The sequence below is a fragment of the Nicotiana attenuata genome, chromosome 7, assembly GCF_001879085.1.
Source record: "Nicotiana attenuata strain UT chromosome 7, NIATTr2, whole genome shotgun sequence".
In the NCBI taxonomy this organism is placed as follows: Eukaryota; Viridiplantae; Streptophyta; class Magnoliopsida; order Solanales; family Solanaceae; genus Nicotiana; species Nicotiana attenuata.
This window is the reverse complement of record NC_031995.1, coordinates 84,659,124-84,676,239: the sequence shown is the minus strand read 5'-3', so window position 1 is coordinate 84,676,239 and position 17,116 is coordinate 84,659,124. Positions and strand designations below refer to the sequence as shown.

The 17,116-nt window shown below is 39.5% G+C and overlaps 3 protein-coding genes across 3 annotated transcripts; all 3 read right to left on the bottom strand.

The window, feature by feature from the left end:
- On the bottom strand, positions 3,662-4,057 carry LOC109230213 (uncharacterized protein K02A2.6-like). Its single transcript, XM_019395737.1, has one exon. It carries the CDS (start codon positions 4,055-4,057, stop codon positions 3,662-3,664), a length of 396 nt encoding a protein of 131 aa, XP_019251282.1.
- Positions 4,108-4,650, bottom strand: LOC109230211. The gene has a single exon (XM_019395736.1). It carries the CDS (start codon positions 4,648-4,650, stop codon positions 4,108-4,110), a length of 543 nt encoding a protein of 180 aa, XP_019251281.1.
- Positions 4,671-5,437, bottom strand: LOC109230210. Its single transcript, XM_019395735.1, has 2 exons — positions 5,233-5,437; positions 4,671-5,173 (listed from the first exon to the last, which is right to left on the bottom strand). Exons 1-2 carry the CDS (start codon positions 5,435-5,437, stop codon positions 4,671-4,673), a joined length of 708 nt encoding a protein of 235 aa, XP_019251280.1.

Below are 17,116 nucleotides of genomic sequence, written 5' to 3'. Positions count from 1 at the left end.
AGTATCTAGATTTCACTTCCACAAATAGAGTTTTGTTTTTACTTCTAAAATTATGCTAAGGATTGCAATTTTAAAGATATAAAACTAGAGAAGATTGTTTTTGATTGTTTTTCAAAGAAATAAAAAGGCCTAGGGCCGTGACCATGACCTAGGTGTTTGCCTAATGGGATAAAGACTTTTATGTTGTTTTATTGACTGGGGTGTGTTATAGCTCCCAACACTACGTTGCCCACTCAAACCTCTCGGTCAGAGAGTGGTTTTGCCCAATTTGGCTTTCTCAAGACCAAATGGGTATCTACTAAAACGGTTGATAAGAGCTCAAGTCGGGTTGTTACTATCTCTAGGTTGAACCCTTTAATTTGGTTCATCTATCTCTCAACTGACCCAACTCCTTTTTAGCTAAGTTAACCTAGACTAGGTCTCTCTCTCTCAAGAACAGACTAATTCAAATAGGCATAAATCAATGTTTGCAACCGTTAATTTCAAAATTGAAGCATAACGTAGCTAAATAACAAACGCCCATTCATAAACAAGCATAGAATTAATCACCCATAAGGTATACATACTAGGGTTGGGTCAAAAGCCTAGTAAAAATCTAGCTACTCATAGTGGTATAGAAGAAAACAAAGAAGAAAAGAAAATAAAACTCATATTAAAAGAATAAAAGATAAAAAACCAATGTTAAATCACAAAAATAAACTAAAGTTACCTAAAGAAGCAAGAAGAAAAGGCTACAGCACTTTGAATATTCAACACATAACATAATTTTGTGAAACTATTCTATTTATACAAAGCTGGAATTTTCGGATAAAAAATGCCCTTTTGGAGGTTGTGCAGCCACACAATTCCATGTGCGGTCCGCACTTTGCTTCAATCTTGACAGGAGTTGAATCTGCGGCTGCACACTTCTAAAATGCGGTCGCATCTCTCATATTCTGCGGTCCACACATTTCTGGGTACGGCCACATAGGGCTCTTCTGCGGACCGCAAATTTCTGAGTGCGGCCACATAGCTGACTTCTGCGGTCGCACAATAATTGTGCGGTCTGCACTTCCTTTAATCTTTAACTGAGAACTCTCTGAACTTCTGCTCCTTGTTAGCTTCTGCGGCCAGACATTTCATGTGCGGACCGCACTTTGCACTTGGACTCTGATAAACTTTCCTTCTCAATCTGCGGCCGCAGATGGAAATCTACGTTCCGCACTTTGAGCTTATGTGCCTGATTTTCTTCTTGAGTTCAGATCACTCCTTCTTGAGTTGGATTTCATCTTAGTGTCTCATTTTCTAATACTCCTACAATTAAGCATATTTCATCAGTTTTCGGGAATACAATTAAACGTTTTTGGACTAAAATGAAAGTTAAAAGGCACTAATAAGTAGTCAAAATCCCCACTTATCAATACCCATATATTGAAATGCAGAATATGTTAAGGTATGATGTAAATGATGCAGGAACGATAATACATAGTTGTCGGCTAGCTGGTAATTGGGATTGTGATGACGGGATATATGAATTTGACTCGATTGCTAGCCGGCTGTGTACTGTTCCGCATCTGTTGGAGCATTAAGTCTCCTCGTGTTGGGAGTGTCTCCGCGCGATGGTAGTAGTTGACTTGAAATGTGGAATTCATCTTCACTTGATGGGAGAAGTTGCATAGAAATGTAAAGTATCTCCGCGTGATGGGAGTGGTTGCATTGAAATGTAAAGTATCTCCAAGTAATGGGAGTTTCTGACTTGAAAAACGTAATCATGCATGTATATTGCATGAGCAAAACATCAAAACATTCAAAATAACAATAAAGAATAAGGAGCATGTCTAAGAGGTACTCTTGACAGTGAAACTAAATTGCGGTCGTCGATTGGCAGAATGTTGGTGACGAGGTTTGCAGTTATCTACTCTGATCTCCGATGTGGCAGAGTGGTGGTGAGGAACGCTCCCGTCAGCGAAGCGAACTGTTTTGCTATATACAGGGATTCGATTGGCGAAGCCGACAGCTTGATTTGTACAGGTCGCTCTGATTGATTGAGTTGACTGTATGATATATACATGGCTCCGGTTGGTGGGGCTTGCGGCTCGTTATATACAACATGTTTCATTTAGTTAAGCAGATGGTTTGCTATATACAATATGCTCTTCCTGCATCGGCAGTCTAGTTCTGAAATACGTGAAAAGGATCTAAGAGTTAGTTGCAGTTATATGTAAGGGAAAACTTTAATAAGGAAAAAGGGATGATAGTTATGAGAGAGTGTAGGACCCATCATGGCCCTAGTGTGATCTAGCATTTCCTTGTATTCCGTTGGTCCTGCGCTCAAATTTAGTCTTGGACAGTTTATTTGTGAAAATGTATGTATAGCCAAAAATGGACCGCCCCTCAAAAAAAGTTCTTAGCAGGGAGGGGGTGTTGGTTTGTGTCGACCGTAGTCCTGGCTTTTCCTCGATCTTGATAAAGTTACGCCATGAAGTTTGGTAGGTGGAACGAATTAGGATATTTTAGAAAGCATTTTGAAAATCTTTTGTTTTACGGAAAATGTCGTCATTCCGGGTTATGACATGTTTAGAAAGTCCTTCAAGCGCGAACGTTATTTCTACAAGATTTCATTTCGTTGATGTTGATCCTCCAAAATGCTTCTGATGACATGGATTCTTGATGCTGCGATTGCGTCCTAATCTAAACTAACACATTACAAAGTTTTTCCTAGGGTTATGACTGAACCCTTTCAGGTTGCCTACATATCCGAAATGGAATCAGGTCTAAACATAGTTCGTGGGTAATGATAAAGAATATATGATGATGATGATCGAGCCTGGCCCAGGCAGCCTACGTTCCAAATGGATAAGATCAAAACGTAGTTTGATTACAATAGATGCAAAAAGATGAGATTGGAAATAAAGTGGACGAGTCTGACTCAGACTGCTTACGTATCCAAATGCAATCAGGCTAGAACGTAGTTCAATTACAAAAATGACTGAATCCGATGAGGATTGCCTACTTATTCCTTCCAAAGTAAATCAGGTTGTAGATTAGTTCTAAGTTCATATAAAATGGTATTTGGATTTTCTATCACAAAAGAGGGGGAGAGAGAGAAACTGGACCCTACGTGGGTTGCCTACGTATCCCTCTATGGGAAATCAGGTCGTGCGTAGTTCTATTACAACCAAAACCTAACTCTATTATCTTGAAACGTAGTATCTCTTGGTTGCACTTGAGTTGATAGGCTTCGTGTTGACTCTTCCATCCATCTCTTCCAAGATCAAAGCTCCTCCCGACAACACTCGGTGGACCACGTAAGGATCTTGCCAATTCAGCGCAAACTTTCCTTTGGCTTCTTCTTGATGAGGAATATTTTCTTCAAACCCAGCTACGCCGATATAAATTGGCGAGGCTTCACTCTTTTTTTGAACGCACTGGCCATCCTTTTTTGATAAAGCTGACCATGGCATACTGCATCCATTCTCTTCTTATCAATGAGTATGAGTTGCTCCTGCTTGACTCGTATCCATTCTGTTTCGTCAAACTTGGCCTCTTGAATGACCCTTGAAGATGGTATCTCGACCCCTGTGGGTATCACAACTTCAGTGCCATATACCAATATGTATGGAGTTTCCCCAGTCGATGTCCTCATGGTGGCCCGATAACCAAGTAAGTCGAAGGATAATTTCTAGTGCCATTGCCTTTGATTGTACACTATCTTTCGTAGAATCTTTTTGATGTTTTTATTGGATGCTTTAACGGCTCCATTCATTTGTGGTATGTAGACTGTAGAGTTACGGTGGAAGATTCTGAACTTCTCACATATTTCTCTCATGATATCTCTATTGAGGTTAGGTACATTGTCAGTGATGATTGACTCGGATATCCCGAACCGGCAAACTATGTTGTTACGGACGAAATCTGCCATTACTTTCTTCGTGACGGCCTTGTTTGTAGAAGCTTTGACCCCTTTGGTGAAGTAATCAATTCCAACCACGATAAAACGGTGCCCATTTGATGCAGCAGGCTCTATAGGTCCGATTACGTCCATGCCCCTATCGAAAAACGTCCAAGGCGAATCCATTACATTCAACTATTAGGCGGAACCCGGATGAAATCCCCGTGGATCTGGCACTAGTGACACTTCTGCACATATGGGATACTATCGCTTTCCATGGTTATCCAAAAGTATCCGGCTCTTAAAATCTTCTTGGTTAAGGTGAAGCCGTTCTTGTGTGGTCCATACGTTTTTGCATGCATTTCTAGCAATCTGGTTGCTTCAACCGCATCAAAACATCTTAATAAACCCAAGTCCGGTGTCCTCCTATATAAGACTTCCCCGTTGAGAAAAAAGTGATTTGTCAGGCTTCTAAGCGCTCGCTTCTGATTAGTAGTAGCACTTGATTCAAGGAACCTTTTGAAGTCGTTGTACCACGGCTTACCATCTGGCTCTTTGTTTATATGAAAATAGTACGCATGTTGATCCATGGTCTCTATCTTGATACGGTCGATGTAATTCTTATCTGGATATTGAATCATGGCTGACAAGGTTGCGAGAGCGTCGACAAACTCGTTCTGGATCATGGGAATGTGCTTGAACTCGATCTTTGTGAACTTCTTGCATAGCTCTTTTACACAGTGCAGGTACGGAAGGATCTTGACTTCTTTGTAGTCCATTCTCATTGAACTTGATATATTTACAGATCGGAATCCCCTATGGCTAGAAGCTCCTTGATGTACATGTCAACCGTCATCCTAATCCCGAGGATGCATGCTTCGTACTCGACCATATTATTGGTGCAAGGGAACCTTATCCTTGCTAATCTCATGTAATGTTGTCCTGATTCTGAAACTAGGAGTGCCCCAATTCCTACTCCTTTGAAATTTGGTGCTCTATCGATGAACATTCTCAAATCTAGGTATGACTCTGCAATATCATCTCCGGTGAATAACACTTCTTCTTCTGGGAAGTATGTAGTGAGTGGCTCATAATTCTTGTCCATTGGATTCTCTGCAAGGTGGTCAGCTAAGGCTTGTCCTTTGATAGCCTTCTGTGTTATGTCCAAAATGTTAAATTCGCTGAGAAGTATCTGCCATTGACCAGTTTTCCTGTAGACATCGACTTCTGAAAGATATACTTGTGCGGGTCGAGCCGGGATATTGAAAGCGTGGTGTATTCTGACATGTAATGCCTCAATATCTGGTCGATCCAAGTCAAGGCACAACAAGTGCGCTCTATCAAAGTGTATTTGACCTCACATGGTGTGAACTTCTTGCTTAAGTAATAGATAGCTTGCTCCTTTCTGCCAGTCTCATCGTGTTGTCCAAACATGCATCCAAATGCACTATCCAAAACTGACAGGTATAACAACAATGGCTTTCCATGCTCGGGAGGAACCACTACTAGTGGATCTGACAAGTACTCCTTAATCTTGTTAAAGGCTTTCCGACACTCTCTGTCCATTTTGAAGCAGCATCCTTCTTCAGTAGCTTGAAGATAGGTTCACAAATTACTGTGGACTGCATCCTTCTTGCTCTTGGGCAGTGGCAACTCTTGAATGGCTTTAATCTATGAAGGATTCAGTTCTATCCCTTTCCTGCTTACGATCAAACTTAGCTATTTTCTAGCAGGGACTCCGAATGCGCATTTTGCAGGGTTCGACTTCAAACTATACCTCCGCAAAAATTCGAAAAACTTCTTCAAGTCGTCTAAATGTTCTAAACTCTTTTGAGACTTAATGACGACGACGTCCACATATACCTCCATTTCTTTGTGAATCATGTCATGAAAGAAGGTTTTCATGGCCCTCTTATAAGTAGCACCGACATTTTTAAGGCCGAATGACATGACTCTGTAGCAGTAAACTCCCCAAGGCGTGGTGAATGCTGTCTCTACATCTTCATCATGCATTAGGATTTGATGGCCATGTGGGATAATTGGTGACCCTTACTACCTTACTACTTTTGCCTCTATTTGCTTGGTTACTTCTTCTTTTATCCTCATACTAAGGTCCGATTTGAACTTTCTAGCTTTTTGTTTGACTGGCAGTCTACCAGGATCGGTAGGCAATTGATGCAAAATGATGTCAGAGCTTAGCCCAGGCATGTCGTCATATGACCATTCGAACATGCCGATGTACTGTTGGAGGAGCTCAACCAATTCCTCTTTCTGCTCTGCTTCCATATGGATGCTAATTCAGGTTTCCTTCATGTCTTCTTCGTTTCCCAGGTTGATTACTTTTGTCTCCTAGAGGTCAGGATTTTTCTGGCTTTACAGCTATTAGATCTCTTGTGGGTGATTATTTGGCATCATTCTTTCGTTGTATTCTTCATAATCTAGATCATTTTGCTCGAGGGTTTCATTATATGTCATAATCGCGAAATGCAGGTTTTTGTAGTTTTGATTACCGAAAAGAAAAACTAGGTATAAATGAAGCGATAAACAAGTTTGCAATAATTTTCAAGTATAGACACGGTTCAAGCCTCAATTGACTGTGCACTTTTTTCAAAAGTTATACAATTCCACACTACCAAGACTCACGGCGAACCAAAGAAGGGCTGGCGGTTTAATTCTGCAAGTCCTCTCCTAGTTCGGCATTCCGAATGGTCGGTGTCTTGATATAAAAAATTTCACAGCATTCCACGATCGTGCTCACGAATAGCCTTTCCATTCCATTTGTTGAGCTCTGACCCATACCCAAAAGAGGCTCTAGTATAAAAGCTTTCTTCCCGAAGCTACTGGTACAAGTCTTCCTAGTCGGAGGTTGATTTATTATGCCGGCTCTACCTTTCTGCTCACTCGACTCAATCGACTCTGTTATCCCGTCTGATCGGTCTCCCGGCCCGGTTTCTAGTCTGCATTCGTACTTCATCATTTCTCTCATATCCATCTTTGATCTGCATGGTAACTGCATTCCCATATGTTTCTTAGTATCTTCTATTTTCGTGGTCTGGATGATCTCAACTACATGGAAAGCGACCCTGTCTAATCCTTCTATGAACGGAACTGCATGTTCCAGATAAGCTTTGGCTCCATATGCCATGGACTACAATCTCTCGGAACCCCACTTGAACTTCATACACTGGTGTAGGGTAGATGAGACTGCCCCTGCCATATGTATCCAAGGTCTTCCTAGAAACAGGTTATATGAAGATGAAATATCCATCACTTGGAAGAGTATGGAAAACTCAACAGGTCCAATTTGCATAGCCAAATAGATTTCTCCAATGACATCCTTTTGTGACCCATCAAAAGCTCTTATCCTCACATGACTTTCTTTTACTTATATCAAATGAATACCCAACTTTCGTAGGGTAGAGAGCGAGCATATATTAATTCCCGATTCCCTACCAACGAGTACTCGGGATACTACCCTATCTCCATATTTGATGGTGATGTGTAAAGCTTTATTGTGACCCACACCCTCTATAGGAAGTTCATCTCTTCAGAAAGTGATCATATTTGCTTCGACCATCTTCCTGATGGTTTCTGCGAGTGCCTCACTGGTAGTGTTGCTCGGCACGCTTACCCCACTCAACACTTTCATCAAGGCGTTTTTGTGACTTTCAGAACTCATAAGTAGATCCATGATTGATATTTGCGCCAGGGTTTTCTTTAGTTGTTCCTCCATAGAGCATTCTTTGGTTGACATCTTCTTCCAGAATTCTGCAGCCTCCGGATATGTTATATTCCTTCTCTGAATCTGTTACCTTCTTAGATTCTCTCGGTTTACATCCTCAGGAGCGTAACACCTCCATGACCTGTTCTTTCCATGAGCCGTTATGGAATCCGTCATCTTGGCTTTCCCTTTCTACTGATATGTCCACGGGACTGTCTTGTACTCTCGATCCTCTTCATCCCTGAGAGTAGCGGTGGACTGTTGCTGGTAAGTTTGGACTATCATTGTAGGTTTTAATTGTACTGTGATCATTGGTGCCTTCGAGGTGGGACCCTTGCAGCCTAAGCGTTCCCTATTATGACAACCGTTCCATTCAGGTCGTATTCTTCATCCAGGGTGATCATATTAGCTCTTTGATTCCGGTGGTTCGACAGAGCGTTTTGGTTCACACTAGGTGGAGCTGGGGTGCATTTATTGGCTCTACTTTTGATCAGTGATTCAACTTCATTTTTCAGTTTGAAATTTTTTTTGGTATCATGCTCTAGTACATTTGATTGGTAGACGCACTGTTTGGTTGCATTAAAGTATTTTGAATGATACTCATGAAACCTTCCTTCTATTGGATATTTCAAGCTTGCTCTCCTCTGTCTTTCAAATAGTCTAGCCAAAAGTTTAGCAATCGGGGTGTAGTTTTTGGGACCTCATTCTTCAAAATTTGGGCAAGATCGGGGGGCATAGGTGGGTCGATTTTGATGAGTGGTAGTTTCAACTGGAGCATAGGTTCGTAGTGGATTTAGATTTGTATGGGCGCGAGGTGGATTATATTTAGGTTGGGGATTGTAGTATGGTTATGTGGGTGTGGGGAATGGGTGTTTGGAGAGTAAGAGGTGTTTCCATGGTGTTGATTGTATTGCAGTATGGTTGTGTAGGTGTGGGGAATGGGTGTTTGGAGAGTAAGAGGTGTTTCCATGGTATGGATTGGACTAGTAATAGGGAATGATTGTTGATACCTCTTCATTTTTCTTCTTTCCGCTGCCTATTGAACCGGATTGGATTGCTTTGCTAGATGCTTGCAATGCGGCCATAGATTGTACCTTGTCGGATTTAATACCTTCCTCTAAAAAATTTCCCATTTTAACAAGTCCAGGGAACTTCTGCCCCATCATGCCCATCATTTTCTCAAAGTAGATCCCTTCCTAATCCCTGATGAAATGCTTAGCCAACTCACTATCATCTAGCAGAAATTGTGCTCTGGTGGCCTCCGACCTCCACCGACGTGCATACTCTTGGAATGATTTTGACGGTTTTTTCTGCAAGTTTACTAGAGCAAAACTGGCATGGGTAATTTCTGTGTTGAACTAGAAGCAATCGTGGAATCTTCTACCATATCATACAACTCCCTCTAGTTTCGGGGATCTTTGCGAATTTACCAAGTAAGGGCCTCCCCTGTCAAACTCCTCATGAACAACTTCATCCTCAACTTCTCGTTTTTGCCCACTCCAACTAGCTTGTCCCAGTAGTCTCTCAAGTGCGATTGGAGATCACCTATCCCATCAAAGATATCAAACTTCGGAGGCTTGTACCCTATCAGCATGTCCGCATCAGGGTCGATACACTGATCCTCATAATCTAGACTTTCACTTCCTCAAGCAACTTGAAGGTTCTACATTTGTTTTTCAATGCTCATAATTATTCGGACACCGATTCTTCCTCCTTATACTTATATTCCCTTTCCATTTCGGCATATTGATCAACTTCATAAGGAAACCTAATCGTGACGGGCGTCCTAAAGGTGGGTTCTAAAACAACATATACGGGAGGAACCTGACCGCGGTATGTGCTGGTTTTGGCTGGTGGTAAAGGTGATGTTATCACGAGGAGGGGTATGAGTTGTGTTGGAAGCAACTGGTGGGTTTGAGGTGTTTGAACGAAAGTTGGTACGTAAGGGATGTGTATGGGAGGGTTTGGTGAGTTTGTAGGGGTTACTGGGGGTATAATCTGGGTGGCAAGGACTGAAGTCGGGGTATTGTTTGCTTGGCGAGTAGTGGAAGGAAAGTGGCCGGGGATTGAATCTAGAAAAGGAAAACCGGGTGGTTGTGGGAGAGTCGTCATGGCCGGATGTGCCAGTTCTCGAATGTGTCGTACTTCCTCCCTCAATGATTCCATATCTTGGGCTATAGCCACGTGTTCATCATTCCACATATCATCCTTCTCTCCCGATCGCCCTGGGGTATCATCTATTACCAGAGTGTGTTCGGTTGGGTTATCTCGCGTAGACAGCTTCCATTTCGATCTCAAGTTGTACGGTCGTTCTGCCAGTTTTGGGTCAACATAAACCAACTTTCTTTTGGGGAATAATTAATAAAGTAATAAATGAAAAGAAAAGAAAATTTGGGACCTCTCTTTGCCGGAGGTAGGCCTAAGTCACAAATATTTGACAAACAATTAGATTTGACACATTCATATCCGAAGCAAATTTTGGTTTCATTGATAGTGTTTGGATTGTAACAGACGAGAGCAAAGGTTACATCATTGTTTTGAATATTAATAAGATTACATGGTCCCAAACAAACTTGCCTTTAGGGAAATCAATTCGGGATAATGATACAAAGTGAGAAAAAGGGTGAAATCAACCAACTTCTTATAACCCCAGAATCATTTCCCATCTCTTTTTATTCTTCCAGTTCTTCCTCCGGGTCTTCTTCAAACTCTTCTTCATCACCATTGAACTCGGGCTCTTCCTCTGGGTCTTCCTCTAGTCTGTCTCAGGCTCAATCTATATACATTCAACTAATCGGTCATCATCCTCGTGATGTGGCAACATGTGATCAATTGACCCCGGGACCACTTGGCGGTGCATGGAGGTAGTTTTGAGGTGTGGAAAAATCTGACGATATATTTTCAAAGCCGCCACTGTATCCTCCGGCTAGGCTACTCCTTCCCTGCTTGGTCGAGCGAGCTCATCTTCTTCAATGATCCAGACATAATATTCCGGAGTGCACCACGAATTCTGACCCATTGGCATTGTAACTAGATCATTCCACTCCTCCTGAATCCTTCTTATCCTTGGTATCAAGATCTGCCCATTGTACTTGTCGTCATACAGTGTCGTCCTTGTCCATAGAGGTATATCTTGAATCAACCTGAACTGCCTGAGAACTCGTAGGGGTGAGTATGGCTTGATGCCCTCAAGTCCTATCAGCTCGATAAAATACTTCTAGGGAGTCCTTAGGATTGCCCGTCCACCCAGCCATGACAACTTTCAATTGATCCATTCTCCGCTTAAATTGGTCAGCATCTCTCTCCATTCTTCCTTTCCATGCGAGGAGACCCAATGTCTCATTCTCTCACTATGACTCCAAATCATGTTGCCAACACCCATAAAGTAGTCAATTGTGGCCTCTCGCTAAAAGAAGTGTTCCGTGGCCCATATTTGAAGCAACAATTGTAGCCCTCGAAGAAATCGTACCCCTGGGAACATGGCGATAGTGCTCTGAGAATTTCTTCTAACACCATATGTACCAAAGTGGCTTGGAGGTTACCTTGGAATGTTGCCAAAACCACAAGCAGCAAATTGATATTGATTCGTCCCCTTCTTTGTGGGAAAACCAGTAGTCCCAGCAGTGCCAAAGAGAAGGTTATGGGTTGGAGACTTTCCCAAGTTGCCTAATCACACTAAAATTCTTCAAGTACCATTCATAGCTTTCACGATGTCTGAACCTGTCAAACAATAGGTCCAGGGTTACCCATACATCTTCAATGTTCCTTAAACCCCGACTATTTGCGAGACCCAAAGCATCGAGAAACTTGTAGCCGGGCATGGTGACCGGTAGTGTCAGCTTCCTCCCAGTAAATGACAGTTCTGTGAAACTGATAACTTCTTCCAACCTTGGCACCAACTCACAATCAAAAAACTTGAAAAATACTTTGGTCGGATCCCTTAACTCTATCAACAAGCGGGCAAGCACCTTGTCAGCTCAGATGTTTAGAAAGGTAGTCAATGCTCCTAGGTGTGCCCTCATTTTGGCTCCATGTTCTTAGCGGATGTTCTTCCACCATTGCTTTAGATTTTGCGGTGCTCCCATCACCATATTGATCTCGGGGATGTTTTTATTGATTTCCATTTTTGAAGAGGGTAGAGAAAAGGTTTTGATAAGTGTTTGCTTCGGATCTTAAGTGTCTTGTCATGATTGGTTCGTCATTCCACAAAAGTCATATCGTTGGGTGCATGACCCGTTGACATTAGGGTGGCTTTCCTAATTGTGTATTGATGTTGAGAACTGACCCATCTAAGGTTTATGCAATATGACCTATGTTTACTAGAGTAGGCAGTTTCCTAATTTTGAGTTGAACTGAATACTGCGAGAATTTATGTCAGTTGACCTGACAAAGCCATTCTCTGAAACTAAAGAATTTTGAAAGAAGGTTCGGAGGGGTGTAAAAGTTAACCCTCGTGTGCCATTGTGTGAGATAGTGTACGGCCAAGACTCTATAGGAAAGAGTGTGATGATAGTATATATAAAGCGGGAACAGATAGTGGGATGTTAGCAATAACATTTGAAATAACCAGACGAGTACATAACGAGCAAGTAAGGCAGGTAAGCATACAATTGCAAATTAATCATAGTTAAAGCGGTGTACAAACAATCTTAAATTCTAAGTCTAGTCTAAGTTTGCTAAGGTCAGAACCTAAGTGTGAAATCCCCAGCAGAGTCGCCATGTTGTTGCACCCTATTTCCCTGTTGATGATAAAAGAGAGTTCTCACCTAATATTTAAAGGTGTAGTAGGGTACCTATTTAATTACTAAGATCATTTCTCTATTAGTCTGCTAAACGGTGAAATTTTGGGTAAGGGTTCTTGTTCTTCTAAAGAGAAGGTGTTAGACACCCCTTAAAATCTACCCGAAGTAGCTCCATAGAACTTGACTAGGTTTAAAGAATTAGTTGTCTATATTCTGCTTAATTAGTGCTAAAAGCATAGCATATTGTATATCTAATTTAAATCCTATTATATGATTTTGAAAAGAGGGTATAAATTTATAAAAGCCTTTAAGAAAATGTTTGTATCTTCATGAATGAAAGAGTATATCTATAATGTGTGTATTTTTGCAAAATCTTGTGGGATGTGGCTAAGTATTAAAACACCTTGTCTTTTAAAATGATGTGGCCATTTATAATTCTAGCAAAGTAAAGGTGTTGTAAAGAAGTGAGCCTTGGATATACCTTGGTTCTCAAATCTCATATTTAACTTGACAAAATCGTTAGAAGCCTTTTGGCTGGGCAGCAACATTTGTTTGATTTTCTTTGTAGGAAAGCTCCGTTTTAGAAGACCAATTTTAGATTCTGTTTTTTCTGGTTTCTGAAAAGAGAGGACTGTCGACCTTCGCTAAGGTTGTTTTGGTTTTAAAAAATTTATGAAAATCGTAAGTAAAGGTTAAGAGATGAATAGTATAAACGACTATAGAACTAGAATTATCTACTACAAAGTCTCTATGCTTCTTTTTATCCTATGTTTTTTAGGGCTTGCCTAGATTGTTAATATAATTCAAAGATATAAAGTAAAATATTCAATCAAATATTGTAAGTGTCATATACATATGAAAAACTACTGTAAGCTTAATAAAGCAATAGAGAAGAGGAATGGACACTGTTTGGGCCTGAAGGAAAGTAGGCTCAGCAGGTAGCAAGGACGAACAACAGAAGCTTCCGACCCCAAAGGTGTAGGTACAGAATTTGGGCCTAAGTTATTTGAGAACTCGGCAGGCCCAGATTTAGGTACATGTTCAAGAACACAAGAAAGTCATTAGATATTGTGCCCAATACATATAATTTTTAAGTAATACTAGATGGATCTAAGATAAATTATAACAATTGACAGTAATCAAAAGTACAAAATTGGTATAAGGTCACATATAATAAAGCAATTCAAAATGCGAACCTTTGTTTTCCATTGAATACTAAACCTGAAAAGATTAATAAATGTTGATAGATTAGAGGCTAAGGATAGAATTCCATTTCTGACCAAAGTACTCTTTGGCTCCTGGAACTTCAAAGTTGCCAAGGGTCTCAAGAGCCCCAAGCAGTGCTTGTGAAAGGGAAAGTAGCTCAACCAAGAACTAAATTCTACCCCAAATACTCCTAACTATTTACACTTACTCTTTCCTATAAGTCTAAGTGCTAAGGAGGTGTTCATTGTAAACTCCAATACCATAGTGATAATATTCTATAGGGATATATACATTTCTTACAGCAATTGTACATGATATCATCACTATTACAAGACAACCAATCACATTGTTGTAACCATAAATCCAAACATAAGTATATTATTTACTGTGAACATTTTTAACATGTTAGGTATGCTCAAAGAAGTTAGCTTCAAGCATACACAGGGAAAAGAGCACTAGCAGATCACTTTAGAAACTTAGACATCTGAATCATATGTCTTAAGAGTAGAGAAGGTACATGGTTCAAATTTGTAGAAGTCCCTGATCATGACTACATCCTCTTAACAGCCTTTAGTTAAATTAGTCAAGGATTTGTGTTAACTATTAACTTCTAGTTTGTGTACAGGTTAACAATTTCAATTGAAACTTCTAAAGGGCATTAATAGAGATGCAAATTAACAATTCAATTTCATCTAAATAAATGACATGATTATTTCTTTATTAAAGCTCTTAAACTTTATACCCATCCTAATCTCATCGGGAAACAAAGCATATTACTATACTCAAACAGAACAAGTAACAACAGGAGGTTCATCTTAGACTCATAAACCATGCTTAGTTCATTTAGGTGAGCTTGACGATGTTTTAAGGATAATGAAGGCATTTGCATGATCATGAAAGGCCAGCAGAGTGGTTTAAAAACAAGGTGCGTGCAAGATATCCAAGAAAACACATACATAGGACACTTAACAAGGTTACACCATCACAAACATGATAGGGTATTAATATCATGAAATCAAACTAATAGTGTCACTATATAAGCTCCAAAAGTGACTATTTTATATTAAGGATCTGTTATGCAGGTCAAGCATGGGAACTCAACTATGATAAGGTTTGATTTCAGCACTCAAACACAATAGATGAAACATCAAAACAACATAGACATATCTTAAACAAGCTTTATTGCTTAAGCCAAGTGTAGGGTAACTATCAGAATACACAAAAGGATGAGTACAAGAATCCAATTAGTGTAGGAGATGTTTTACATCGTAAGATTAAGACATGGTTATACAGCCACGATTTGACAGAATTGCAGAAGCATGTTAGAAGGGATGTCATTCTAATAATTGAGTGCAATATTCCCAAACTGAGAATGGTAACTTTGTCTTTATTCTTGAGATTCATATCCATTTAGGCTAGTCTAACATCCCAAAGTTTAGCAACACCTAATTCAATAAATGATATTTAATCATAACAGATGCAACTTTAGTCAGATTTCTGGCATGGTTTTAGGCTAAGTAGATAACAGTAGACAATATTTTGATGCAGAGATTCATCAGAAACCATTTTAGCTACCACCAAGCATTATCTCATGCAACAAAACTCACAAATATGATCAAGAAATTATGGGAGTTGACAAAAGATTATTACATTGTTTTCTCTAGAGTCACAGAACCACAGAATTAAACATTGAAGAGGAAAAGCAACTCAAATTTTTCAAAAGTGCCATACTTAAGTTAAAGGGACAACTATGTACTTGATCTTAGGTATTCATTTGCATCTTTAGTTTGTTTTATCAGACAAATAACTTCAAGTATAGGTTTACAGATAATACTAAGCAGGGTCAAGAAGGCGAACATGAAAGCCATAGCAGAACAGTCAAAAACAAGTGTAAGGAATCATCAAGAGTCTTCAGTTAATTACAAAAGGTTGATCATATAGGTTACTTAGAGCAATATTCATTAGAATCTCGCAACAAACAATTGGTATCTATTTGAATTATACATTATCTAAATATAACAACCAACACACATCATGAACAGAGGTAACCAATTGTAGATTAACAACAAAACATTATAAACTGAAACCGCCAACAAGAGATAGCAGAGTAGACATAGTTTCGGCAATTAGAAGAAAAGGGAAAAGGTCGAGTGCACTGATATTTCATCATGTTTGTTATCTTCACCTGATCAACTGATATTTCTTTATTGGAAATGGAAAATTGTAATACCTACATTATTTTCTATTTTTATATCAAAATTAGACATCACTTTTCATGAGGTCAAAATTACTTTACTCCTCCAATATTTTTTTTATGTTGCTTCCTGAATTATAGAACGGTTTATTTGTTCCGGAATAGCTTTTTCAAAAAGGCTTCTGTTTCCTCGTATGTCTTGGTAAAAGATAAAATTCTTGAAATTGAGGATTATTAGTTTTTAAATAAGTACGTTGCTTAACATGTGTTATTTTAGAGTTGAACCAGACACAAGAAGGGAGGTTGAATTGTGTCTCACCTAATTTTCGCAATTTTAAAAAACTTGGTTCTTTGAACTAAAGCAGGGCACAAATAGAAATAATTGCAAAATTTAAACGACATAGAGATTTTTGCGTGAAACTTTCTTGCTCAAGGGAGTAAATATCACGGCCTACACCAGTAGTATTTCCTCAAAACTCCACTACAATTCAACGATTAGTTTTAGGTTACAACTTTATAACCAATAATACCAGCTCTAGTATCCTAACCCCTATAATCAACTCAATCGTAGCTACCCCTTCCCAAACTAACTTTACCCTAGGAAGCTTACAAAAACTCAAAGTTTCTGCATTAACCTACTAATACACTTCTCAAAAGTAAATTGGTTATAATTTAGAACACTTGATTCAATCCTAACAACTAAAGAACTACAACAGCTTCGTCTTTAGGAACAAGTTCCTTAGTTGCACAGCTTGAGCTTTCGAGAATGTCTTCTTGCCTTGATTTCTATTGTGAAGAGTAATTATATATGATTTCTCTCAATAGCATTAACTATAAATTGTGACAAAAATTCTCCCTTTATGGTTGCAAAGTTGGCCAAAAATTTTCTTCAATTAAAGCTCCAAAACCTATAATATTTGAGTTAGGAAAAATCTCTCCTATTTTGATTTGGTTTCCTTGTTTGTTTCAAATTCTTCAACCTTCTGTTTTCATGCAAGTTTTCCCTTATTTGAAAAATCCCTTTTTGATCATGGACTCCTCACAACCAATGCATTCCTTATATAATATGGACATCATAGCTTGAGCAATCCAACTTGCACATATATTCCAAAATCCCGCATCTGAACAACACCATACTCCGCACAACTAACAATCTGGTTCATTAGTCAGTTGCATCTTATCCTGCACACAAGTTACGTAGCATATTACCCTGGAACATTGAAATCTGGTTTTTTCCACATAATTGGTCCTGATTTATTAATCATCAAAACATAATAAACGCTCATCTCATCAAGTTTCCCCTTATTTCTTGACAAACCAATGTGCCAAACCCATGTGTCAATCAGTCAATAGCTTGCCTGATCGTTCATCTATCTTCGTTA